Source organism: Hippoglossus hippoglossus, chromosome 14 (genome assembly GCF_009819705.1).
Source record: "Hippoglossus hippoglossus isolate fHipHip1 chromosome 14, fHipHip1.pri, whole genome shotgun sequence".
NCBI classification, from domain to species: domain Eukaryota; kingdom Metazoa; phylum Chordata; class Actinopteri; order Pleuronectiformes; family Pleuronectidae; genus Hippoglossus; species Hippoglossus hippoglossus.
Genome location: NC_047164.1, coordinates 22,562,079 through 22,589,564, shown reverse-complemented (window position 1 = coordinate 22,589,564; position 27,486 = coordinate 22,562,079). Strand labels below are relative to the sequence as shown.

General features: G+C 43.4%; 1 protein-coding gene across 4 annotated transcripts in view; it reads right to left on the bottom strand.

Annotated features, from left to right (window-relative positions):
- The window catches only part of robo3 (roundabout, axon guidance receptor, homolog 3 (Drosophila)), an 85,922-nt gene extending 61,225 nt beyond the window's left edge, over positions 1 to 24,697 (bottom strand). For 3 of the 4 annotated variants that reach the window (XM_034606779.1, XM_034606780.1, XM_034606781.1), the window contains exons 1-2: positions 24,096 to 24,697; positions 9,236 to 9,562 (exon numbers count right to left, since the gene is read on the bottom strand). In XM_034606779.1, coding sequence (XP_034462670.1) covers positions 9,236 to 9,562; positions 24,096 to 24,153 — 385 coding nt within the window. In that variant the 5' untranslated portion in view covers positions 24,154 to 24,697. The remainder of the gene's footprint in view (positions 1 to 9,235; positions 9,563 to 24,095) is intronic. The other variant, XM_034606782.1, reaches the window with a different exon arrangement.
- Between the last annotated feature and the right edge of the window lie 2,789 nt (positions 24,698 to 27,486).

Genomic DNA, 27,486 nt, shown 5'->3' with positions numbered 1-27,486 from the left:
AGATCTCAATTAATTGCATTCTTAATCAAGACAGTTGAAAGAAATCCATGTAATACATTCAGGTTTACAGAAGACTTTTTTTTAAGTCTAACTATCCGTGAAACACAAAAAAGTCAACAATACATTTGGTTGGTTTGGTACTAAAATGAAATGAGCAAAAATGTAATTCACTGTGGTTATGGCTTAGGAGGAAGAGCAGATTGTCCACTATCCAGAATGTCTGCGGTTCGATCACAGTCTCCCCGATTCCACAAGCCGAAGTGTCCTTGGGCAAGATACTGAAAATTGAGTGATGTATGATAAAGTGCAGCACATAGATGCAGTGTATGAATGTGTGAATGGCAAAAACTGTACTGTAAAGTGGTCACCAAGACTTGAAAAGAGTTAAATACTGACCATTTACTTACAATGTTATTAAATTTGACCAATTGTGGTGAGTGTAAGCTTTTGTGTGAGTGCAGTGATGAATTCTGAATCTCTTTGTGTGGAAAGGAGGCACCTGAAAATTAACATGATTCCAAAACGGACCACAGGAACTCTTTGTTCCCACCTCGGATATGACTCATACAGTAGAAGCATACTCGCGGCAGGCATACTGGATGTACAAATGTATATAAACAGAAACATATATTTACAATATAGTACATGGGAAACATAAAAGGAAGCAGCAAACTATGAAGGTCATTTAGCAGAGTGTCTGGTTCGTGACGCAGCGCCTGTGATGAGCGGCTCATGGAGATAATGGGGTGTGATTAGACACAACAGTTTGAGCAAGGGACCTTTATTGTTCTCCGTAGCCCCCCTGGCCACTGTGTCGGGGGGGGTTAAAGCTCATCCTCACACCACCTGTTGTCAGCCTCTGCAACCCCCCTCCAACCTCATCCCATCCTTCTGCTTTTGTTCCACAAACCCTTTATGACACACAGCAACACACAGGCACACACACACACGCTGATCACCAGTCATACTTTAGTATGGCCTAATTAATTCATAGCTATCCTCTGGAGGGGGGTTTGGCTGGTGGGGTCTGGCTCAATGACCGGCAGACGGTCGGATCATACAGAGGGGGCTTAGCAGCAGACTCGTGGCCTCACTCCGGCCAGGCGGCCATCTGATCCCCTCTCTTTTAAGATCAGAATGGCCACCGGCTCTGTCCTCCACGAGGCCGGGACCTGCAATCCCATTAGTGAAGCATGAATTTACCTCGGAGCTCGCTCAGATAGATGGACGTGTACAACACAAACACAGAGAGGAGGGCTCGTTATCATCAAGCCCCTGAAAATGTCACTGCTGAAGGGTTCAGTACGGAGCTGCTGGTGAAGCTGTATCACTCTCTGTTGGATCAGTGTGCTGAATGCAGAGACACTGATTCAAGGTCAGCATGCGGATATGACCAGGGTTTCCCCAACCTTATTAAGACGAGGACCGAGAACAGATATTTTCTTCTTGAAACTAGTACCAGTGTAGCGTTTTTTGCACACTGTTGCATTATGGGTTATTTGTAGCCTTTTTGTATTGCTAGGCTAGTGAGTGTTTTTTCCACTACAGTGAGCCTTTTCGAGTGTATCAGCATTAAAAGTCCAAATTTGTCCAGTTGGACCTGCAGGAGTTTCTGAAGGCTGTTCTGCTGCCACAGAGATTTAAAAGAATGGGTCTGCTCTGTCTATGTTCATGTCTGCAAGGGAGTTTAATTGAGGCCTCAGACTACGAGAAGAATTGACTCGCTACAGTAACTCAGTCAGCTGACTCAGAAAGTGAGCTGTCTATAGACGTCCATTGGAACAAAGATTATTAAAAGCAGCCACATGCTGTTACACTGTCAGATGTTCATGGGAGAGTCAAGAATTTACAGTTCAAATCTACTAAATATCAGTCTTATTTCACCAGTGTTATTTAGTGTGTTGCAAAGTGCGATCATTCACTAATGTAAAGGACTTCAGGACATATTGCTCACTTCAGGATTCTAAGGAAACTGGGGGAAAAACCCTGAGTATATGATGAAAGATTATAATGAACATATCATAACTGGTTAAAAAAAAAGCAGATTTGGACAGAGATGAGTGGGAGATAATTGGAAAATAAGATTTGACAGCAGTTGTCTGGATAAATAGAGCTGAATGGAAAAAGTGCTGCCGACAGCTGGTGGAAAAGCTTGTCATGCTCCTGTGGATGTGTAGGAAGATGCAGAGCAGGCCGAATGTGAAGACGACATGTACTCATACATCACTCAAAGATTCATATCTACAATAAAAAGGATAATCAGCCTGTCAGCAATGTCATTCCTGATTTTAAAGACTATACTGGACAAATGGAGGAAACGTTACACAAAGACACTTTTTAGTGAAGGATTATCCAGCTCTCCTTGGGTCGGCAAATAGAAATAACGATGTGGAGACTGCTCATTGATGCCGTCTATAATCGACTGACAATAGAGCAATTAGAAAGAGGAACCCTGACAATTTAATATCCACCAGAAAGGGTCAACTGCCTCTCTTTATTCCAACGAATGACTGACAAGCTCTTAAAAACATCTTATCCTTAATAGGCCAAAAGACAAACCAGATAGAATCAGCTGTCTCATTACATCTTAACAGATTATATCAGCTTATTCAAAGTAGGCTTAAAAATGTTCAGAATCAGTTAGCAGATAACACCCGCTGTTAACAGCTCATTCAGAACAGGTTCAACACGGGAGCAGTTTCTGTTTACAATGCACAGAAAGTCATTTTAGCCTGGAGAGCACAAGGCTGCCTTCAGATTCATTTCAACATTAAACCATTAAGTGACATTTTCCCTCCGTTTTAAAACCTTAGTATGGCGTGAAGACAACTCTGACAAAATGAAAAGTGTGGATAGAGCAACACTGACATATTCTGTAGAGAGATATGATGTTAAGAGGTGTAAACAGAGACTGATGGCAGATCAAGGGCGCTCCGCTCCATACCCTGCAGATACTTATCTATGCTGCATGGATGTACGGTGAATGCACTCCGCTGTGTCTGACAGCATGCACCGCAGAGCTCCAATCACAACCCATATGGCTGCAGACCACTGGGGTTAATAACAGGGGACAGAGGGCAGCTTGTGGAGAGAACGGACGGCAGCAGGAGAGTGGCAGAGAAGAGCGAGTAGGATTGAGTGGGGGGATGGGGGGATGGGGGGGGGGGGATTGGGGGGGTCACTTTATGTCCTTTATCAGAGCTACCCAACCCGCACTCCTCTACTTCTCTCCGATCATAACTCTTTCCTAACTCCACAAAATCCCTTCCACATGTCCAATTCCATAAACCCTGAAATCCATTTTTACTGCACAGGGGTCTCATTGATAAAAAAAAAAAAAAAAAAAAAGCACAGCATGACAGGTGTGTATGTGTATGTGTGTGTGTGTGTGTGTGTGTGTGTGTGTGTGTGTGTGTGTGTGTGTGTGTGTGTGTGTGTGTGTGTGTGTGTGTGTGTGTATGTGAAAGAGAAAGGAGGATCCAACTAGTGACAGTGCTTTTCAGCTGTTTCTCCCACACTGTGTCTGGGACTACCCCTGGTGAGAAAGTTGGTCCAGACTCCAATTACAAAAATAACCAACACACACTCACTCGAGCTAATTTACACGAAGGCAGAGGAAGACAGGGTTTTGGTCACATCTTCACCTGTTCATTCCCCAGATTCCACGAGGCAGCTGCTATCTGGAACCTTGAAGGCTTGACCTCTAAACAACCTTAAAAGAGGGTGCGGGGGTTGGTTTTGGAAGGGGACATAAAACCCTGAGAGGTTACCCCCAGTCAGTTTTATTTGCAATCCGACTCCGCCCCCAGCACCTTAGAAAAAGCACCTCTATCCCCTCCCCTGTTAGCATGAATATTCATGGCCCATAAAGCCAGGCGGAGGAAACATAGTAGGCATAATAAAAACGTCAGAGGTATAAAACACTCAAAGAAAAAGCTGCCAGGAGCTTGGGCAAGTCCCTCTGAATTCCAAATCCCCACCCGGGGGTGTCTGGCCCGTTAGGTCTATTGTGCTTGACTGACCTTTATGCATCTGACATGAATCAGACTCTGCTCGCAGCAAAAAAACTTTGTAGGCCACATTTTTAGGATCAAAGGTTTTTTTTAATGCGTGAAATCAGATAGGATTGGGCCGAAAAATACGAATTTTCTGTGGAAATGTTCAGTACAGTGATGGATCTGTAAAGTAGAGGCAGGTACGGACTGACAAAGCAGAGAGAAAGGAATGTTTTATGCCTTATTGCTGGACAGCAGCTACATTTACATCTCATTTATTTAAATAACTCATGAAAGTAAATTTATTATCTTTTCAAATTTTCACTGATCCTAAGATTAGGATATGATTTTTAACAGCTCACCAACTTAATGCAATAAGATGCTCCACCTTTTTCACTTTCATATTTATTACAATGCAAAGTATTCTGTGTAATGTTTATTTGAAAATAAAAAAAATCCATTTAACCTGTCAGCTATGATATCTGAGGTGCAACACCTACCGAAGCCTGAAACTCAGTTCATGAATCAAAAATCCATTCATCAAACATGACGTTAATAAGTGAAAACTGTTGCTGAGGTAACTAAGCAGAACGTTTCCTAATGAGTTATTGAGTGGCTGACTGAAAATGGACACACACAAATGAGTAAGAATTATTGTACTAACGCAGACAGTCAATACAACAAGTGAATATTTGAATATCTTAACAAGCCTATAGATGTTATTTAAAGCAATCTTGGAATAGGATAGGAAACCTGGATTCCGGGATCAGAATTGGCTTAAGGGGTAAATATTTAGACCAGAGGAAATATGTGTAGGTCACTTTAGGACCGGGGGCTATGTCTCTGTGCTTCTCCCTTAATAGGTGGATGCAATGTACACACATTATGTGTCATGTTGTTTTTAATACATGTGACCGATTAAATGCATTGTAATTTGCTGAAATTCATGTTGGGAAGTCGAAATTCACTAAGGGATGTGTCACTAAGATTTTATTACTATTATTATCATTATTACGGTCTTCATCCCCCAAAAAAAGGTTTCAAAGTCTCAGTTCAGACAATGGCAGCAGACTTGGCTGAGGGGAGCGACAGAAGCAGAGTACTTGAAGTTACTCGAACGAAACTTCAATGACAACGATTTAATAGATTCAGAAACAGACTTCAATGTGCCTGCTGGGCAAAGGCTTAGGGGGAGAGATATGGTTGGGCTGGAGGGAGGAGGGAGGAGGGAGGAGGGAGGAGGGAGGAGGATTTCCGAGAGTAGAGCCAGTGTCACAGCAAACCAGAGGTAAATACTGACCTGATGAAACAGGTTAAAAAAACTTTATCACCATGAAATAAAAAACACCTGAGAGCTAAAATTGTTGGCGTTTAATGTAAACAATACAAATATTGAACTGAACTGAAAATGTTGGGAAATGTGCCATTTTCTGATAATGTGGAGTTTCCAAAGAAAAAGCAATGATTATAATATAAGCCAAAGTTTTATGCCCTAAAACCATTTAGTTCATGTTTCCATTTGCTTTAGTGATTGAGAAATAAAGGTTTTAGTATTTTGTCAGAAAACCCTCAGGTTTGACGAGGTTGTTTTCAAACAATGCTCAGGACTCGAGTTGAAAAAACAGTTTGGGATATCTCTTATGTGCCTTAAATTGACACATCTTTTTGTCTGGACTTATTCTCCGATGTACTAGTGGCAGAGGTCCAGGGATAGTGATTCTGATTTGTCCAGCATGTTATTCTGGAGTGAAATCTCAACAGTTTACCATGGATTTCTGTGAAAACCTACATGATCCCCATGATCCTAATCCAACTTTGTCTTGAATCTTTATCTAGCATCATCAACAGGTCAAACTTTCCCCATTGACAAACACCTAATTTCAGCACAAGGAACAGATTCTATTGCACTGATGTTGGGAGCAATGCCAAAGGGAATCGAAGAATATTAAGCAGGAGTTGTGTGAAATACCTTTTTTCAAAAACAGTGGAATATACCACAACGGACTGATTTCAAACCTACTCGCATAGATGTTCTCTGTCAGTGAGGAATCCACAAACATTTCACAGCTGGGTTTTAAGCCTGCACGGAGTGTTTTATGTTCAAAAGATGCATTTTGGGTGGAGAACCACTTTCAAGATTAAAATCTTAACCGTGTACACATTCAAACTACAGCTACGAAGTGTCTATTGTTCCGTTTATTTGACCGACTCATTGATCAAATGCTGCTTCAGAAAATGTCAAGACAAGCCATCTGTAGTGAGACAGTATCTCTTCTTTACAAATATCGGTGCTGTTTGTCTTGGACCACTCCTGGACCACCTCTCGGGTCAGGTATGTTTGTCAGTGCGCCACAAATCTGCCCTTTACCTTCATACTCAGTGGACTTCACCATGCCTCTCAGCCTCCCCCAGATGGACTGTGAGGGGTTAAACCTCCTGGACCTTCCACCCGTCCCACTGTGCTGGCTCCCACCGTGATGCCAAATATACACACCAACACACAATGCAGCTCCCTCTCAATTTGCCCCCAGTGCCTCCAAGTCACAGGCTGGGGAGCAAAATGACACCGTGCCACAAAAAGCCATCTTGCGCTTTCTCTGGTTCCACGCTGAGCCCCCTGGCAGCACCAGGCGGGTTTGTGTTGCCTATGGCCTAACCTCCGGTCCCGTTGGTGCCGTGCAGAGGAGTCTTGCAGGGGCTGGCACTGGATCGGGTTTGGCACAGGCCACTGTTTGTTCTCTATAACCTCTCTCTCTCCCATACTCTCTCCCCGAAAGGCAATACTCCAAATGTGTGTTTGCCGGTTTGTGTGGAGGCAGACGGACAAACGAGACACACACTTATAGTTTCCCCTCCACCACTGTGGATTAGGGATTCTTATCTGTGAGAGCAAGCGCTGCACATCAAGTTGTGTCCCTGTGCCCTGTGTCTTTCTGCAGACAGTTGCAGAGAATGTCACCTCCCGAAGGGCGAGAGAAAGCAAGAGAAAGCCGGACAAACACAAACCTTGATGGACTGATGACCTGGCAGACTGACAAGAGAGAGACACAGGAAAACACACTGCAAACACGACCCCGTGCAACCTCACAGAGCCGTGCTTGAGATTCTGTCAATGTTGGCCTACAAGAGGGATCAGACTGTCTAGTCATCTTCAGCACACTGCCAGAAATACCACATCGGTGCTAATTACACAAGTGCAGGTGAAGCACGATTCTCATGTCATGAATCAAGACAAGCGAACGCAGCTTCTTTGAAACTCACAGGGGGAGCTCAAGAGAAGCACACTGCAAAGAAACACCACACAAAAACATCAATGGGAGGGTGAGAAAATGCTGGCTCTATTCGTGAGCACTTTTTCTTGAGCATCTCTGTGACAAGTGATTCTCAACACCTGCACCTATTCTTCCTGCCGGGTTGCCATATACAGCTTCTATCACAAACACCCTGCAGCTTCTGATGCTGATAACTAAACAGAGCGAGAGCCAGGTGAAAGGCAATTCTTCATGCTGCAAGAAAAAAGCTTTTAGGGAAGGTGATGGACACACTGCACACGCAGATCCCAGCTGTTAACAGAGGATAGCGAATGGTTCGTGGGCTGTTTTTTTTCTCTGTGGAGACAGTCAAAGGAAATTCTGTCTGATTATTAAGTTAGAGGCTGGAGCCTTTCAGGAAAATATGATGCCCGGCCGTGAAGTGTTTGACAGGAGTCTAGAGTTTCACCGATTTCTAGTGGAGTGGAGGTGGTTTTAGTGCATTCAGCTGGTTCTTGGTAATGCAATGAAAAAAGTGCTGGAATGGCTTTACCTTTAAAAGGTGGGCGATATTAGAAGAGTTCAAAAAAAGAAAAAATGTTTAATCTTCACCGGTGTTTCTGTAAAAGCTTCTGGCAGCATGATGCCAAGACTCATTTATGTCTTCATTAGTAGACAAGCAAACTTCATTATCTGTTTAGTATTTAAGTTAACTGACATGGCTGCCAATATCAATATAATACATCATCAATACATATACTTCCAGTGCTTTCATCCATTATATAAATAACTCTTACGTGAACTGGAGCACTGAGTCACATTATTTTCTCACAATGTGACATAACAAAAATTTCAAAACTACATTTGTATTCATGAAAACGCTTCTATAAAAAATCTGCTGCTGCTACTGCTGTCAAAACAAGCTTGCAATTTCTTGTGATCCTCTAACACTAAAGGTAATGGCCTGAACTAAAAGCAAAGATTTAATTGACCATGTCCGCATTTCATTAGTGCCACCAATCACAAGCAGCTCTGCTACAAAGAAAGAAAGAAAAACTCGGGTGACGGCTGGAAACACATGAGTTTGTTGTATTTTAAGGAACTAACATCCTCTAGCGAGAGGGTGCAAACCAACAGCGGCCCTTCCTCCCGTCCCTGCTAAAAAGTTTCTCAGCTGTCCTGTCCAGTGGCGACAGCCGCTATCTCTTTTCCGCTGGCGCTAGCCGTCATCTATCTACATTAACAACCATGGTCGCCGAGAACAGATCACAACCCGACAGAGGCCGGGCTCTCTAGAGCAGGAGAAGATAGGATGTGATGTTGGAGGCTGGGAAGCATGATGGGGGGGGGGGGGGAGGGTTGGAGGGGGGGTGGGCCTCAGGGTGCAAGCTGCCAGGAGATCTGACACCAAGGTCAGGGGTGGTGTCTTATGTTAACTCAGCCGAGTGATGGGGATGATAAGAGACCAGAGAGTCCTTTGAAGCTGCCTCTGCACTCTGCTTTTATAGTGTGGCTAACATCATTACGTGTGAGCTCTATCGGAGATTTAATCCACTTCTTATTATTGGAACCACATAAAACATAACATGATGTTTGACACCTGATATACGGACAAGCACTGGCCTTTCCCCACTATCTTTTCTTACCCAGACTTATTGTACAGCAGCACACACCATGTTGTTTTCTCTGTGTGTGATATGCATTATCTGGAACTGGTACCAAGTGTGAAATCCACTCCAATGTTATTTTCAATATATGTTCATTTTATGATGAAAAGAGTAATCATTGGTACTTTTGTCTTCAGAATCATTGTACCGTCACATCATCTGTCCCTCACGCTCATTCATTTCCTATTTAGCTGCCCCATATTAGTAGAAGACACCATTCCATTTGGTTCGGTAATATCGAGATACACACACACACACACACGCACACGCACGCGCACGCGCACGCACACACACACACGCACACACACACTAAGACACTTACTTGCCACCTCCAGCGATGCATTGCGACTGACTGCCTCGCCCAGGTAATTGCGCGCCACGCACACATAGACTCCTTCGTCAGGCTTGCTTCGCCTCCCGTGCACAATTCGCAGGAAAAAGAGAGAACCACTGGGTAGGAGCATCCGGTGGGATCGAGGGTCCTCTCGGTCCGTTTCAACGCGTTCACCGTCTTTGTACCATTCCACCACAGGAGCTGGCCGACCTTCGGCCTTACAGTTGAGGGTGGCCGGCTCGCCTTTCGACACAATGAGATCAGACGGGTGTTCTACAATCCGAGGAGGAGCATCCTCCATCCGGGGTCTGGATCCTGAAGAAAAGACCACAGCATAGAAAGGTAAAGGGTTAGGATTTTGTTAATCAAAGGGCAGGATGTCAGGATTTTTGGTTTAATATAATGGTAATAACATGAGTTCTGAATCTGAGTGTTAGGGCAACAAAAGGGCTGAAATTTGGGTTATAATTACAGCAAACTACACCATTTGGTGTTTTAAAGTTTAGACAATAGACTGCAAATGGAAGAGAAAAGCACAGAATTAACGATCTGTGTAACTGCAGAGTTGTTAAAGGTATTTTAAAAAAGTACAATACCTGCTCAATCGTTAATTCTAAATAGTGAAAACTAATTAATTTTAGGCTTTTTTTTATTAAAAACTGGATTTTCAACTGTGACGTCAAGATAAATTTAGACTGCTCAAAGGCTCAGAATGTAAAGAGTGTGGTAGCACTACTGTGGGAAGGACTATAATAAACACTGAACATTCAAATCCTCAGTCTTTTTTTACATTCTGGCCTCTGCACACAAGAGGCAAGTAGGCGGCACAACTTATAAAAACACCCCCAGTTGCCCTCTCTCCAAACCTCCTGAGCTGTGCTTATAAACGGCTGCAGAAAAACACACAGCTTTATCACTGACAACACGGCTGCGTGAAATGAGCATGTAATGTAATTGCTCAACAGTTACATCCAAAGTATAAATCAAGAGGACGTGTGAAATTACATGCTCTAAATTCTGCATTTATCAAACCAAAACCAAATTCTCCGGCATTGGAGGCGAAGCATGAGAGAAATGTGGTAGAACTGTGCTAATCAGAATTCATGGGAAAGTAGGTTGACTGAACAAGTGAAATATTCAGATATCAAACATGTGCAAACAACTCAAATACATCCTGTTTCTATATGGGTGACACGATTGTAGATTGTAAAAACATATGGAAATGTGCTTTCTATTGGATAGAACAGTTTGCATAGCTCTGCAAGGTGCAAATTACTTATACATAAATGCGTTGGGTTTCTGGTAAGTGTTTATGTCTTTTGCAGACATTAGACATCACAATTAAACGTAGAGAAAGAAGTAGCAAGAGATAGAGGGTCGGTAAATCCCACAGGTTGTTTTTCCCTTTTTTCCAAGCTTTGAAATTGCTTTCTTCCCCTTCTATCTTTACTCCACCCCCATCAATTTGAATGACAGCATGTTGGGAGCACAATTATGTATGAAAAGCAATAACACAAACTCAAGCACCACAAGGCACAAGTGAAAATCCCCCCTGGAGAGCAAATGAAAGAATGACGACAGGAGGTGCGTTTCAACAAGCGATTGTTAGTTTTGTTCTAGTAACGATTGTTGCACCTTTAATGATTCGGCAGTAGTGTATTTCTGATTTGTCTTGCCTTCCCACTCAACCAGTAAGCTTTGCTGTTTTTAAACTAAAACCACGTTTCACTGTCACAGTATACCCACCTCACACAGGGCTGTATTATGCAACTTTGTGTTTTCAGAACAGTCACAGCAGGAGCGTGGTTGGAGCGCTTGTGCTCTAAACAGGACACAAACCATGAATTGTTTTGTTCAGCGTTAAGGAGATTCAGTAGCTTCAGCTTTACATTTCACCCATATGCTGCTGCTCTTGTTAAGTGACTCATTGTTCCGATAAAGGCTAAAAAGGTTTTGTTTGGACAGACATTTCTGCCGAGTGTATAGATATATACATATATATATATACTGTTACCATACGGTGCCACGTTGGCCATACTTTTAGGAGAAAGAGTCGTAATGGTTCATGAATGACTTTCCTGATAATACCTGATAAAGACAGCTGTCAAAATGTCCTCTCTTCAAAGTGACAAAGCCTCTGCAAGTTTTTGGAAGATTACGAAGGGATTTCTTTTCTGATGGGAATGAAGAGTAGTCTGATGGTCCTGCTCTCAATGCAATAACAAAAAAATAGAGTAGGAGGAAGTGGCATTGAGGCTTTGAAGTTACGTCTAGTTAGAGTCAAATAGCGACTGCATGGGCTGCTGTCGGACATCTACTTTCAAACACTGATAGCACCTCAGAATGTAACCAGATCTACCCTGTAAGGTTATGTTTCACCTCCTTTAAAGCCAAAAACACATTACTGCAATTTCCTTTTTCTCTTTCTTCCTTAAACTTGACATGTGCAATATAATGACCTGGGTTTAGGTTGCAGTATCAAAAATTCTAATCTTCATATATATTTTTTTTAAAGTATGAACTTCGGTGTGTGTTGCGATGTGCTTTTGATAAAAAAAATTGCATTACGTAAAAACACAAAATGTACTGAGCTACACTCACTGAGCTTCACTGTGTGATGCATTGTCTATGCCTGTCCTTACTTGTGACTTCATAGTCATACAAAAATGATCAAATGGGGAAAAAGAGCTGCAATATCAAGTTTTTGGGCAAACTTTCAAGATGTGAAAACAAAGAGTTGTGCTCTGTTCCATAGTTGTGGTTAAAAGGATGAATGAGGCATAATGGACATACATTAACTGCTTGCCAGGAGACAGCTGGCACTCTCCAAGAGTGCCACCATTGGTCCTTGGACATCTAATCCTATCCATGCAAACTCTAATCTCTGTGGTTTGCCACTGAATTCTACAATGTGGTACTAACCTTTTAAAATACTTTAGATGTTTCAACATTAATTCATTAAAAAACTGTATTTCCACATAATTGGTCTCGTCTGGAACAAAAACTGTCTTGTAAAGTGCCTCTCCTCCCTCAAGGCCTCTGAGCTGCAGATAGAGACCATTCATCTATTAGCTTCAAGGCTGCATATGTATCGTGGCTGTGCTGAGTGTGTCTGGCTTGAGGTTTTTGAGGGTGGGTGGGGGGTGTCTGTGGTGAGAGCTCAGCAGGACAGAGCCTTTAAGAGCTGACTCATAAATTTTACAGTCGGAGCTGGTTGGGACAAGCCATGTGGAAATGTAAAGCGAAGGCTTTTAAGTGAGGAAAGAGGCCACCGTGTCAGACTGAGCTAAACATCATGAAGAGAACGTCAAAGTGGAAACCACTGAACACCGGCTCTTAAAGATGATACCCCCACCATCCAATTTAGACTTGGTGAAATGATCTCTAGGCGACTGTACACAGGAGTGCTCTGTCACCTTGACCTGTGATGTCACACAAAGGTACAGCTCAGGTGAACCTCTGTGGGACATTTTCTGAATCTGTATGATCACCACTGCAATGACAGTGACCATTACACAGGCTACTTTTGTGTATTTTCAATTACATTAGTATGACAGAACAATGGCACAAATATATTGATGAGAGTCTTACTGCGCTGCCAAACAACTGGAGGATATTTGAATTGGCTACAGAGTTAACCCAGAGTTTGTCTTTCACACATGCACAACACAACGTGAGGTTTTCTGCACAGACGCATTCACAACAGCAACAAATCTTCAGCATTATTCAGGTGAGAGGTGGAGCAGCCGGGTGCAGCAGGCAGAGGCAGGAAAGGATGTAACAACTCCACTGCGGAGATCACATGATTTTCATGACAAAACACTTGTGTCGGCTCTTATCACCACAAACTCTCTAGACATCTCTACTGTGTCTGCGTCATAACCCCCCCCCCCCCCCCCCCCACTCGCTCGCGGGGGATCCCCCACTGTGTTCACACATCAGATTCTCCTGGATTTCTACAGACTTTATACTAGGGGGCCAGGTGGAGATATTGAGCTGAAACTGTGGAGTGTCTCACTCGGATATTTGCGTTCACACATGCACCTCCTCTGGAGAAAATATGGAGGAACTGCGGTGTTCAGTACATGTCTAAAAGCAGCTTATGATTAGAAGACACGGCTCAAAGTAAGCCTAGATGTTGGCGAAAGATAAGGGGCTAGGGTGGAAAAAGACAAACTCAAATTGGGTTATCAGCTGGAGACAGCAGAGCACCACTGGTTGTCTTGAGAAAGGTGTCTAATAGGAAAGCCTGGACCCTCTAAGGACCTATTAGTTCCTGCCCATGGTGTACTACAGCAGGATGGCAGGAACTCTCAAAGCTACATGTGAGCTAATGAAACCATAGGGAGACTGTGGGAGTCCTGGTGTGAGAGCCGGAATCTGTTTGACAAGAATGTTATGTGCAGAAGAGACAAATTAATCTCTAATTTGGCATGCCACAAGAGAGCCATGGCACACTTGAGGGATTTTTGTCAGTGATTTACCTTGTAGATCTGACGGCTGTCAGTCATCAAAAGTAGTACTAAAATAATTTGCTTTTTTGCCTTTAAGAACCCAGTCGTCAATTTTTCTCAATGGTAATTTACACAAGAGGTGAGGGATCCATGAACAAATTTAATTTGAAAATTCACGAGTATCAAGCTACAGCTTTTCCAGCTACTTTTCATTCCATATTAACACCAATGGGAGAAACTGTACAGACTGCTACTACCACGCACATAATTAATTACTTTATTACACTTACACTTACACTGGATGGTCACAATGAAATTAAATTCCAGGCTTCATGCTTTACTAGGTTTATGGTAACTTCAGATTAACTAAAGATCCCATAGGCTACATCCACACTAATATGTCCATACTAACACCTGAAAACTGCAAATCACTCGACCATTCACACATACTGGTCAGGCGCATGCCAGAGTAAACAGGAAGGGGATTGTCTCCAGGTGGTTGCTTAGTTGCAGAAAATGCAATGAATGAGGAACAGCAAAGGTGAAAATAAAAAGGCAGGGATTTCTTTTCTTGGACCCATGAAAAGATGGAACTGTTAATGACAGTGTTGGCAATGCTTTCAACACGCTAAGGGTAGTCTAGGCATTAGAACCAATCAGGAAAGGAGTGTGGCCATCATCATTTACAAACGTCTCAGTTTCTGTCCGTTAAGATTAAAAAACAACTGTCAAACTGTCAAACAGAAGTAGGGCCAGTAGAACTTTGGGGCGCAAAAACTCAACCCAGGTGTAAACATTAAGAAAGTGACGCCTTTGATATGCAAAACACATCAGTGTAGATGCCCTGCCATAACCCTGTGCTAATTACATTCTGCCAAACCAGCAAACAATGGGTCCTTGCTTTACATTGAAAGTTGTACAATACATCCCTTCATAGAAAATTGTAATGTAATTACAAGAGTGATTATTCCAGCAGAGAAAACTGTTTATTTTAATCAATTCAACTCTGCATGAACTTTCCCAGCTTACCTGGTGAGTTCAAACTGACAAACTCAAAATCAAAGACCTGCATGGGGCTCTCTATTTAGTTTATATTTAACACCAAGACATATGCATACACACTGTGAATTACTGTCAGAAAACTTCAAAGTGGTCTCAACTAGGAACATGGGAGGAGGAGAGAATAAAGCCCGAGAGTGTGACAGAGAAATAGTGCGTGAGGTAAAAGTGCACAAAGACGAATGTGAAAAATTGGAACAAAGCAGCCACAGGGAGGGCAAACTCCTGCTGCAATGTCCTTTCTGTAATGGAGGGTGGCAAAGTGCTGAGGCAGAACTTTTTCTCATCCACTACAAGAACAAGTGGCTCAGTGTGCCCTGCTAATATAAAACAAGTACAGAGGACCACTGCCAAAGATCTACAGTGGATTCCAAGCTGTCGCCGCCAACCCCCCCAGCCTTATTTCAACACCGACACAAGTGGGCTTTCATCCCTAAGCAGATTTACATCCTCTCTGAAAAGGCAAAACCATCAGAACAACAGCCAGCAACTCACACACGTCACATCGCTCCAGCTCTCTTGACGTGCACTGAGATGCTACAATAATGGGGTCTATGATTTATGTGCATGTGGGGGTCTGACTGTTGACAACAGTTAAGACACAAAGCAAAGTGACATCTGTAGTTGTGGAAGACAACTTGCATTCAACATTTAAGTAACTGAAAGCCATGAAATAGAGATTTTTAAAGATGTATCTTGCCTTTTCCTATTCCGAGCACACAAAAAGTTACTTTGACTGACGATGTGATGATTTTGCAAATCGTACTGACATGAAAATCGTTCCTCTCCAGTTTCCAGAAATAATCCCCAAGACAAAGTCATGGGTCAAATAAGTGACTGTCAACTGTTTTTTTGAGCGTGTGATTCGAGATGTCCTTGTGATGCTGCTGCTGCAGACACACTTGACAGTTAATCATTAAAAAAAAACTGAACAACTGAACAAAAAAGAAGCATTAAATGAAAAGGTTGGAAGGTGAGGAAAGAGAATGATATTGTGTGCATGTTTTGATCCTGATTATCTGATAGAGAGCACGGAAAAGTTCATTTCAACAGAATTTTACTTGACAAGCTGTTTGCTTTGGACGACAGGCTGTCAAACCTTTTTCTCCATCTCTACAGCTCTGGATGCAAATATGCACTTGAACCTACACCTTTGCCAGAATGCATTTCACAGACACAAATGTGCACAATGCTCAGATTACTCCACTAAGAGTTTGAAAGTCATTTTGTCTGATATTTGTAATACGAGTCTCAGTCTCGAGGTCGAACACAAATCCTCACGCCTTTGAACCTGAACTGAAGGTCCAGCATGCTACCCATCCCTGTGCCAACAGTACCAGGTCTCAGAGGGTTTATGTGTCATCACACATAGGATCAGAATATTCACTGCATGGCCCTGCAGGGAAAAGCACATAAAATACGGTTGGCACCTCAGCCCCATCAACTCTTCCACGCAGACAGAGTGAGAAATGTCTTTCATTTCAGCATGGAGGACTTGAAAATAAATCAGAATGCTGCAATTTATCAAAAGCCTGTACTCCTTATCGCTATGTGGTGAGTTGTAGTGAAAAGATTAAACCATCCTCGGCTAAGCTGAGCTAACCCTCATACTGTGCCCAAGATAAACGCTCTCCCCGCCCAGCTCTACTTAAAAAGGCATAGCCGTTAATGGCTCAGAAAAACCTCTTTTAAGCCAAAGTTCCAGCGCAGACACAATAAAAGTACCTGCCACTGTTGAACCGAGGGAGATTTATAATCTTTAAAGAAGAGACAGAGGAGCGAGAGAGGGGGAGGGGGGACGGAAGATGACGATCAAAGGAAATTCAACAACTTTCCTATTCCTATTCCTCCCTCATCTGCAATTCCTTTTCGTGGGCTGGCTCCCCTCTTATAGAACTTGTTGTTTTACAGCTTTGCTGCCTCCTCCTCCTCCTCCCTCTCTCGATTTTCACCAAAGCCACAGGAATTGATTTGCAAATGTGCATTCAAAGTTAAATTGGCAGCGGTGAGGGAGGCAGGCTCGAATGCTTTCTCTGGAGCCTCCTACTCTTTGACCCTGTGGGGACAACAACATGACGCACTTGCATGAGAATTCAAAGTGGCAGCCATAAAGAGACAACCTCCTTAATTGAGCTGATGTTGCTGCTCAGCATCTAAATGGGCAGGGTGAACTTTGAAAAAGGAAATTGGGTGTTTTTATCATGTCTACCTCGTGTCAGTGAACAGCTTCATGAGCAGCGGCTGCAGCTGCTTCGTTCGGCTCTCTCCTTTGAGAAGTGGGGATCATGGAAATTGGGAGCAAAAAGATCCAAACTCCCGAGGCAGCACCAAAAGAAAAATGCCCTTCCAACTAACAACTCTGTTTCACGCTCCCTCTGAGCACGGCCTCTTGCACCGGCGAAACAGCCAAAACTAATTTTGGCTGGATGTTTGGGCACGTTGACAAGGCAGAAGCAGCTTACTGTAGATAGAAAGCAAACAGTGGTGCCTTTTCTGGTCCAACAGGAACAAACAGTTGAGCCTTAAAGACCATTTTTAGACAAAAATGTTCCTCATGGTAAAACATGGCTGAGAGACATGAGAGTTGATTAGGCTTTGATTTAGTTCCAAGCAGAGAAACAAGTCTTAGGGGGCAACAAAACATCCCTTTACATGGAGATTTCTACTTTAACTTTGCCTTTGATGTGTACTTTTCCTCAAGTTTCTGAGGATCAGCATCGATAATGTGGAGGATGGTTCGACTAAACTATTCTCATATTTAAAGATTCAGAGAACGTTGAATGCAGCTTAGAGAGGCCCAATATACAACTGACCTAACATTCTCAGAGTTGTCACAAATCCTGCCAAGAGTTGTCTGTTTGAGTTCCAGTAACCCGCCAGTAACAATCATCGATTTTCTCCACCGACTCCACCAAGGGGGGGGGGATTTGGATAGGCTTTGAGCAACAAGAGAGCAGCAACTGTGAAATGTGGCGACTAGACTCACTTTTCATTCGATTTTGCTGCAAGTGATGAGAGCAAGAGGAGACAAGAAGAAATAGAGGAGAAAATGCTCGAGGGAGGGAAGTAAGAGTAGATTTTTCCTCAAAAGAGCAAACACAAGAAAAACAAAAAGGACTATTTTAATCATGATTTGTCACAAATGTTGATGGCCGTATCATTTCTTATCACTAATCATCAGTGCATGAGGGTTCACAGCTGAAGGCACAGCAGTCTACTGGCTCTCCCACTCATGTCAGGGAGGATACCCACGAGGGGCTCCAGGACGGGCTCACCACCGGCTGTGGAAGGCCTCCTATCACAGCTGAGCGGAAATGCCACTGGTTTCCTGTCCTAGAGCACCATATTTCAAGATTAGCTCCTATTAGATCTGTGTGCGCTTACACACACATACAAACAGGCCAGGTCGGCTATCTGCTCCTATCTGTCTGACCACATAGATCACATGTCACACCGAGGGAGGAAAGGCTCGAGACAGGGACTTCCTGAGCTACTGAATACATAACTTTGTGGGAAGAGGGGAAGAGGGGTATGGGTGAGTTTACAAAAAAAATTGTGGTATGAAACCTAGTCTGATTTGAAGTTTAAGATAAATAATCGACGAGGCGACCCTATTTTCAGTGATGAACACTGTGATGACGGGTCTGAATGATTCAGCAGTGTTCTCGTGCTAAATAATATAAAGTTTCACTGATCCTTTTGCATCACAACCCACTGCTGGCAAAGCATGAAGACTAGATTGTGATCCCATGATACAAATGTGCCGTGATTAGATATGACACACTCAGAAGTGTACTTGCATTGGAGAAAGAACTGTGTCAAAACAGCACAGTGAAAAGTAGATGAACATCAGAGTAGAAGGAACACTGACGGACTAAATGCACACAGATGTAAACATAGAATAACAGAGACCTGAATTTAATGTATCAAGCTTATTGTCATCCAGCTATGCCAGTCCGTATCAGATCAATATCTGGTATCAGTATTGTATCCGATCATCCAGCGGTCTATCACTCCTCTAAATGAAAGGAACACTTTAGATTTTTTCTTGCGAGCTGCACTCGTCAGTGTCGCTGTGGCACTCTGCCTTGTCACCCGGGTCACATTTGTTTAATAAGCATTTTCCTTTAGGGCATTGTGCCGAGCTGTCAGTCATCAAACTGAGCCGCTACAGACAGCTAATAGGCTGAAGAGACGCTCAAACTGCCTCCTATCCCCAAGTCACTTTTTGTGTATCAACACTCGCGTCACAGAATAACAGGTACCCAGCGACTGTCACTTTTCAAAACGTCCCTGTCAGCTCTGATGCCAGCCATTAAATCGTCCACAGAGGCTGTCAGCAGCATCCCCCAACCACCCCCACCCCCACGCTGCAGCGTCACCTTGATACGCCAGTGACGAAAATGATCCATTTTCTGTTGGCTCTTTCTCACACCGTGCTTTCAAGCGCCAGGCTCTCACAAATAAATATAAATATATATACAACCCGCAGACAAAGGAATGGCGACCATGGGACTGTGCAGCAGAGTATTGTTGTTGCCTCAAACTGCAACCGCAGGAAAAGTCTGTGGATCATAAAAACTGAGTAAACATGAAGATGCGAGCGACTGTCTCCCCAGTGGAAGTTGAAGAGAACCATATGCACCGAGGAGACGCCACGTTGGGGTTGTGTGAAAACAATGCAGAAACCCTGCCAGTAAATCATCAGGATGTTTGTGTACAGTCAGTTGCAGCTGTGCACTCTGCGAATGACTAGATGACTCTTATTAAAGAGAAAAGTGCATGTTGATCCTACTGTACCTGAAGGAGCCATGCAACCCAGTTCGAATGTTTTGTACGAGCATGATGACTTATAGATTGTGTTTACACTGTACAACAACACCTGTGTAGAAAGCCATCTGGTTAAACATCTGGAGAGTTTTACTATTTAATGACTGCTATGAATCACTGACTCTGCTGATGTATTTTAGTCCAGTTGAGCTGAAACATTTAGCCATTATGAATTATAAAGCTTAAAATCATCTGCCTGAAATCACACATACATCAACATATACACTGAATATATAATGTAATACCATGTGAATGGTGTGTGTGGGTTTGCTCTCTTCCTGGATATTATCTATGTCATCACACACACACACACACGACACATATAAACCACATCCCTCTCTTACCCACTCATACTGTGAATAGACAAAGTGCCCCTTTGAAGGATGTGTCCCATTTTTGTGGGCAGACAGGATGCAGGGATGGAAGATGCCTCTCTGGTGATGAAGTTGGCAGATGATTGCAGACAGTGTTTGATGGGTCATTGTAGTGTAAATGTAATCCTGCCGTAATCAGACAACTTAATCAGTTCCTCCATTTGGAGGGGGAAGCAAAGCATCACCTTCACAACCTGCACTGTCCAGTCGGAAACTGTAGCATCACAAATTACCATGCAGTACAAATATTGACTCCACAGGGCAACGCGGCCCTGTGCTCGGACTGATATTTCATTATAATCAGGTGGCAGCGGCCTGTGATTCGCCTCATCCAATGCCTATTTCAATATTAAGACCAGCAGTGGAGAGGTCAGCCCTCCTAATACCCACTGGAACGAATGTTGGGGGCCATCCATCTGTCTGCAGCCTGAGGTGGGGAGCTCGGGCAGTATTGTGTCGGGGCCCCTCGGGCGGTCGCACTTGAGACCTTTAAGGACAGGGGATAGCTGACTTGTCCTGTCAGCGCTCGCTGCTAAGTAGAGATCCTGCTCAGTTTAGTCCCTCTGCTTTGATGCCCGATAGAGGCCTCTGGTGCCCCAGCGTGTGTTTATTTTGGCCCTCAGCGGTCGGAATGTGCAGGCATATTAAGTATTGCCATTAAGGGAGGAAGTGGTTTGCAGATGGAGCTGTACACTGTGAAAACACCCAGTGGTTACATTTGGAAAGGGCATGAAATATGGGGCATGTTTTTGTTTGTTTGGTTTTCTTTCCTCCATTACCACACTCACATGCTCATATAGCCTGTTAATCATGAATATGTGGGGCTGTGAAATTCTGTTATCTTGGGTATTCATGAGTGGCAGTTCAGTGACAAGCATACAGAATTTCAAATCAACTCCCACACTTTTTGATAACATATTTCTAAATTTAGTAGACCAGCAGCTGTGTGGAGGAGGAAAAAGAAACACCGGAAATAGACAACTTCAAACGGCAATTTGAGCTCATGATTATCACTGACGATTCCGTGATGACAGGAAGAGGATGTTTAGATCTTTGCCCTGCCTGCCACAGTGTTATTGTTCAATCTGCTTAATTTGGGGTATCATAATGATTTTCAGGAGCTATAGCTCATTTCCATGTATCATAACGAGGCTTGCTGAGCTATTGACAGTCTAATTGATCTGTTAAGAACAGATGGGCAGGCAGGTGGGGGAGGACGAGGGTGTGTGCGTGTGTCTGTTTCAAAAATGGCGACAAAGCTTTCTCTGTCTTCTGTTTCTCTCTGCAGGAAAAAGGAGGCATGTTGTCAATAAGCCAATAGCAAAACCCTCCTCAGCTACTGTATGTTGCCTTGTTATGAGTCATCCACAGTTACACTGATACAAGCCGGTCACATCAACAATGTGGTCATGACTAAGACTGAGATGAACAGCAAACTAGATCTGGATGATCCAGTTTAAAATATGCATAACTAGTTTTTCCAAAATGGATGTACATCATAAAAAAAAAAATCAAATGGCCAATCCACCCAAATTACAAACAAATATACTGGTTTCATATGTCTAATTTCTGACAAATGTGTCTGCAGATTATTGTCACCACCTACATTAAAATCTGAAATCAATCAGCAGATATTTAACTTCAGAGATATCTCAGTTTGAGCCTCTACAACATGAGGGTTTATACACAGACAATTGTCTTTAGATTATTTGACTGGATTAGTCTTATAAAACAAGACATCTGAAGACGTCTCGGCTCTGGGAAAATTGTAGTCAAGATTCTTTCACTTCGCTTTATGGAGAATGAGGAGTCGCTATAATCATGGAAAATAACAGACGGATGAATCTAATGTGAAAATAAACATGAATTGCAGCCCAATTTCACACAACTTCCTGTCGACTGTTGTTACAGGACGTGCCTAAGACAGTCGCCATTAAAGCTGCCAACAGGCCTGTTGAATATCCAGAGTAACAGGTACACTGTGTTCCTGTGTTGGGTCACATTGATTTAGTTTGGTGTCTTTATTTTTGGTTTGTTTTTTGGAGGCGTGAGGGTGTGAACTGACCCTTTAACTGGCGGATTCTTCATTTTCTAGGGTAAAAAAGTAAAATTTGTCGCGACTATATATATTTACTGAAATGTCTCTGAGTCAATCGAAGCAGCAGCTATAACTCCTGTCAAACTGTCCTTGACCAATCCATTTAAAGCCTCCCAGCCTCCACTGCGGATTACAGTGCGTCTTAAACGCCTCATGTGAAAACGCACAACCGCCAGTGACCAAAAGAAAGGGCTTTGAACAATGACACGTCTGTGCCATTTCAGCCATGTCACCCCCACCCCTGAAGGAAGTGGAGTTGTATGCTCACAGCGATGACAGTGTGGGTATCACGGTTTGCTGCAGGCTATTTGATCTGGTAACTGGTCTGTCTGGGGACATTCATGACACACCAAGGTGGCTGCTTTCATAGCCCTGCCTTCCAGTCACTTTAAAAAAAAAAAAAAAGAGCAAGGCAAACACATGGCCGTTGACTGATGGTGACAGAGATGACTGACAAGAACACTGGAGCCAAACAGGACGCGGAAACACGACCCTGTCTCCACACGAAGGGGCCCTTCACATGTGAGAGTGAAGCGAGAGGTGTGCAGCCAGGATCCTTCTTCAGTTCATCTCACCGTACAAGGCTTATTTTACCATGTGTGTTCCAACTCTGGATCTGTCAGAGGGTGACGCAAATACTCTCCACAAACGTAAATTCAAACTCATAAAAAGTCTGGTGGGTATAAACAGTGTCGTTTTTTTTGTTCGACGTCACCGTGTGTTTTGCTAAAGTGATAAATAAGTAGCTTTAATGCAGCCTTTGTCGTCCCAGAGGAGCGTCTGGAGTCACTGAAGGAGCCCTTGCACAGATGCTGAGTTCATATGCTTTGGGTTCATAGCCAATGTTTACAGCCTTGTAAAAGGGAGCCTCAGCAGCAAGGCCGGGCCCGACGACACCAGGCTGTCACTAACTATAACATCCTACTTGCACTGGGGATAAAAAAGACTTTTGTACGTCATAGTTGGGCTGTTTGTGTGTATAGAACACAAGGACATTGGCATGCTGACACAGAGCCTGTGTCCTGCTGGCAGCAGTTTAGCAGTTACATGTGTGTGATTGATGGAGGATGCGAGGATGCAGCATCCAGTCTCATTTAAACAGGTTTTCATCATCCCAGAGCTGACTCAGTCCACAAGTGAGACTCCTGCTCTACTCTGTGATGTGCCTCCCCATAGTCCAGTGTAACTAGAATTAAAACGCACTGTATGCAAATGATTGGAATACAGAGTCATTAAAACAGCAGCGGAACAACAAAGGCCAATTTGCAGCGTTGGACGAGTGTCTGGGGATTTTGGTGGAGGCCAAACCCAAGGAAACTGAGCTTTGTGCTGCAGAATCCATCTTTATCCAGCACCTCTGCATTCATTCTCTGTCTGCTCAGTGCAGCTATGGAGCCCCGGCTCTGCACAATACAACACAAGAGTGCAATCAGATGGGGATAGAAGTTTAACGTGCAGCATCTGGTCGAGGCTTTCCTCCAAAGAAAGTACAGTAAGAAGAAATCATACATTTTTTAACATTGTTGTTGAACTCCCAGCTCACTTTACTTTAGCACACTGCTTCAGTGAGTGGGGAGCTGAGTGGGTCGTGCTGTTTCTATCTCACATTTACATTGTGCCGAGGATACGTCTTCCCCTAATGGGCCCAGTAATAGAGATAAATGAGGAGGTGGAATTACCAGTTACAATTCTGTGGGGGGCAGATGCTGGTGTGAATCCTCAGTCCCTTGGGCAAGACACACAGTGACTGGTGCATATGGGCTTCTGGCTTAAGTGGCCATTTAAATGACCTCATCCAGGAGGATTACACTGCTCATAAATGCAACCCTTACCACATCGTTTCCTCCAAAACATCCATTAAAATATATAAAAATGATGGCATGGCGTAATCACGTTATGTGAGGAACCTAGTGAGTGGAAACCAGTTTACAGCCTGTGGGACCTGGTTCAGGAGCCACTGGGGGTGAACCGTGGAGGCTCCATCTGTGCAAACATAACCCACAACGACCAGGCGCGCGCCAGCTTCAACTTACCATGTGCCAAACTTGTGAGCGCAAATAAGAGCAGCAGCGCCGGGCGGTACTCCATCATACACCGAGGTGCCTGCTACGACCCGAGGTCAGCGTTCAGAACCCAAAGCTCAGTCAGTGAGACGGGCTGTCCAGCAGATATCCCACCGCACAGATCCGCAGTCTATGGGATGGACGCTCCACAAACAGCATCAAACTCCACAGGCAGCATCTCAGCCGACACCAGAAGTTCGCGCATCCCACTTCCCTCCTCCTTCTCCCGCAGCCTCACGTCCAGGTCCCGCGGCTGCTCCGTGAAGCGCGAGCCGCGGGGGATGAGGGGAGAGGCGGCCGTGAGTGGCAGGCGGTGGCCGGTCAGTGCGTCCCGTTCTCTCCCGCTCCCCGCATCAGTTTGACAAGAGGAGAGAAAGTGCTCTCAGCGGGGTCTCCTCTCGCGGTGAGTTAGTCCAGGAGTACAAGAAGTCATGTCAGGGAGGAGAAGTTCACTCAAGGTCCACAACAGAGCGGCTCCGGGCTCCAGGCTGCGCTCCTCTGCTCCGCTGCTCCGCTGCTCCTCTGCTCCTCTGCCCACCAACACATCACCACAGCCCCGGCACTAAACAACACGGCCCCGGAGCCTCCACACGCTGAGGTCAAGACAACGCTGTAGCATGAGCATCATCCGGGGACGGTTTCAAAATAAAAGTGTATGGACCCAACGTGCTGCTGCGTTTTGCATTGATTTTGTGCCCACGCAAATGAATGAAGTGAACAACACAGACAAGTGTGTCTTTTCTGAGTCACTCTCACAGCACATTGACTTTTTACTCACACAAGTAGCAGAAGTATTAACCAGAACAATGATTATCAATTGATTATTGTAAGACAGAAGACATACATTTGTATTTTTCGTATGAAACCCTGTTTTTTTTTACTGTTAAATCCTTATGGGTCCCTTCCCTTCCCTTCATTCAATTCTTTAAAGTCCCCTGATGCCAGAGGATATTCTGTAAATAATGTTTAATTATTAATATATTATTATATAATAATGTCATTATTTGATATCACTTAAAAAATAATTAAACCAATAACAATGTCGATTGTTTGTTGCACTCAATCCACTTTTTGTTATTTTCTAATCCTGCATTAAGGGTCTATTTATTGTTGTTATTTCAGCTGTAATATAAAGTCTGCCTCTCTTAAACATTTGTATAGATTTTATCATTGAAGTGACTGTGAAGCAGTTTGGTTTAACTGTTTTTTTTGGTAGATGTAGCCGACGCTATAATGCATGGCTTGGCCACTGTATTAGTAATGTGAAGATGCTCTCAACAGGCTTCCGGTTTGCGCAGTGTTAAAACCGCCTGACTTCACCATCCCAGCAGCGCAGTCTTAAAGGGCCAGTGCAGCCAGTGTTGCATTAAACATGATCCAGTACTTCACAGGAGCGTAAAAACGATTCAACAGCACTGTGGTGATTTAATCGTCCACTTACTTTCAAGTCAGATTTAAGATACTGATTCATACTGAGTCATGTTGTATATTTTGAAATCAATATAGTCAGGATGGAGTGGACATGCAGAGATTTATACACAAAAAATGGCCAACATGAGGATTTCTTTAAGCTTTTCAACACTAATTGTTTATCCGCATCACTGTATTAACAATGTAAAGGCTGTAACTTCTAACAGGATAAATAATCAAAATCATCTCCTCATCAGAAGCTATAACAGATAAGCATCTGGTGTTCATGAACCATTTAGAATGTGAATATTTTCATACTTTCACAACATAACATGTTCTCCTTCTTTGCACCATAGCAAGGTTTCTAGGAGGTGTGGGTGATATGTAAAGGCTTCCAGGGCCCTTTATAATCCTATGGATTCTACTTGGATTAAATCTATTAGACATAACCTTTTTCACTGAAGTCACACTATGCGATATGTGGCAAATGTCAACATGTATCTCAGAGCTGTTATCTAACCACAGAGGCATAAATTATGTTGGCAGGAGTATGAATCCAAATGCAAATTTGTCTTACATGTGAAAGACCTTTGATCGTGCCGACGGTGGTGCTATGTATACAAATCAGGCAATGGAAGTGACTCAGGCGCTAAGAGACACAAACAAACCTCACACACCACTGCAAAATGTCACTATTTATCTGAGCACCGGCCCTGCCTGCACTTGATGGAAAGCGAAAAGCAATATTACATGTGCCGGGAGATATGGCAAACTGCAGCCAATGAGACTTGACACACCAAGAGCCACAGTTCTGCAATGAAGCAATAAGGAATGATTGGGTAGAGCGCTGTTGAGCTGAATAAATATTAAGGGTCAGACAGACCTCGAAAACACACAGCTCTTGACATTTATAGAAATGCATTGGATGGTGGTATTGCATCAAGCAGCGCATACTAAGGTGGAATCTAACACATTCTGTCACACTCTGTTGTCAGTAAAGGAGGAAAAAGAAATAATTCCACATCACTAAAGTCAGAGCCCGCTGCAGAGGCCTGAAAAATAAAACCCATCTCTTTGGGTGACAGGAGCACTGAGAACCACGCAGCACTTAAACACCCCTGATATTTCTTTCATGTTTTATGCATGTACATGTTTAATTTAATTGCAGAAACTGATTAATTGAGCATCGCTCTGTGATTGAATAAAACATGATGAGGCCCTCCACTAAATGCATTTCCGCTCGTCTGTGACTGATGCCGCTACTTTGGTGCCTTCGTCAAACATTTGGCATAACTGTCAGAGGAATCAAGCACTCCATGAATTTAGACTAATTATCCACATTAGGTGCTGAATTACAAGCACGGCTCGTGAGTGGGGTTTGCTGCTGTGCAGCACACTTGCAGCTGAGCCATAGATCATAGAATTACGCCCTCTCCACACACAAAGGCCTGTTTTTATGGGGTGATTTTTGCAGTTCATTTGAATGTATTATAAAGACCTTCAGAGTCAGCCTTCCTGGCAGTGTTATGTAAAGGCAACCTTGATGATCGATAGACTTTAATTAATCGGAAAGGTTTGGCTGGTCACTGAGTTTTTATTTCCTCAGCCCAGGAATCATCTGATTGTTTGAAGTAAAATGCTGGAATTTACAAATGCGAGGTCAAACTTGGCTTTTGTAAGACGTCAGATGATCAATCCTTTTTCGTGGAAACAAGAACAGGAGGAAAACATGTTTTTACTAAGAAACCCGCTGAATGTTTTAACCACGTATTCTGGTAACACTGTTATAAAATGAACAAAGAAAAATACATATGCATCATCGTTTTCAGTACACAGTTGTGTTCTTTGCATAATGCAGTAGGAAACTGGGTTTCAGATCATAAATAAATGAATGACTTAAAGTGAATTGCCACTACGATGTATACCTGACCTCTGAACTGCTTATTTCTTT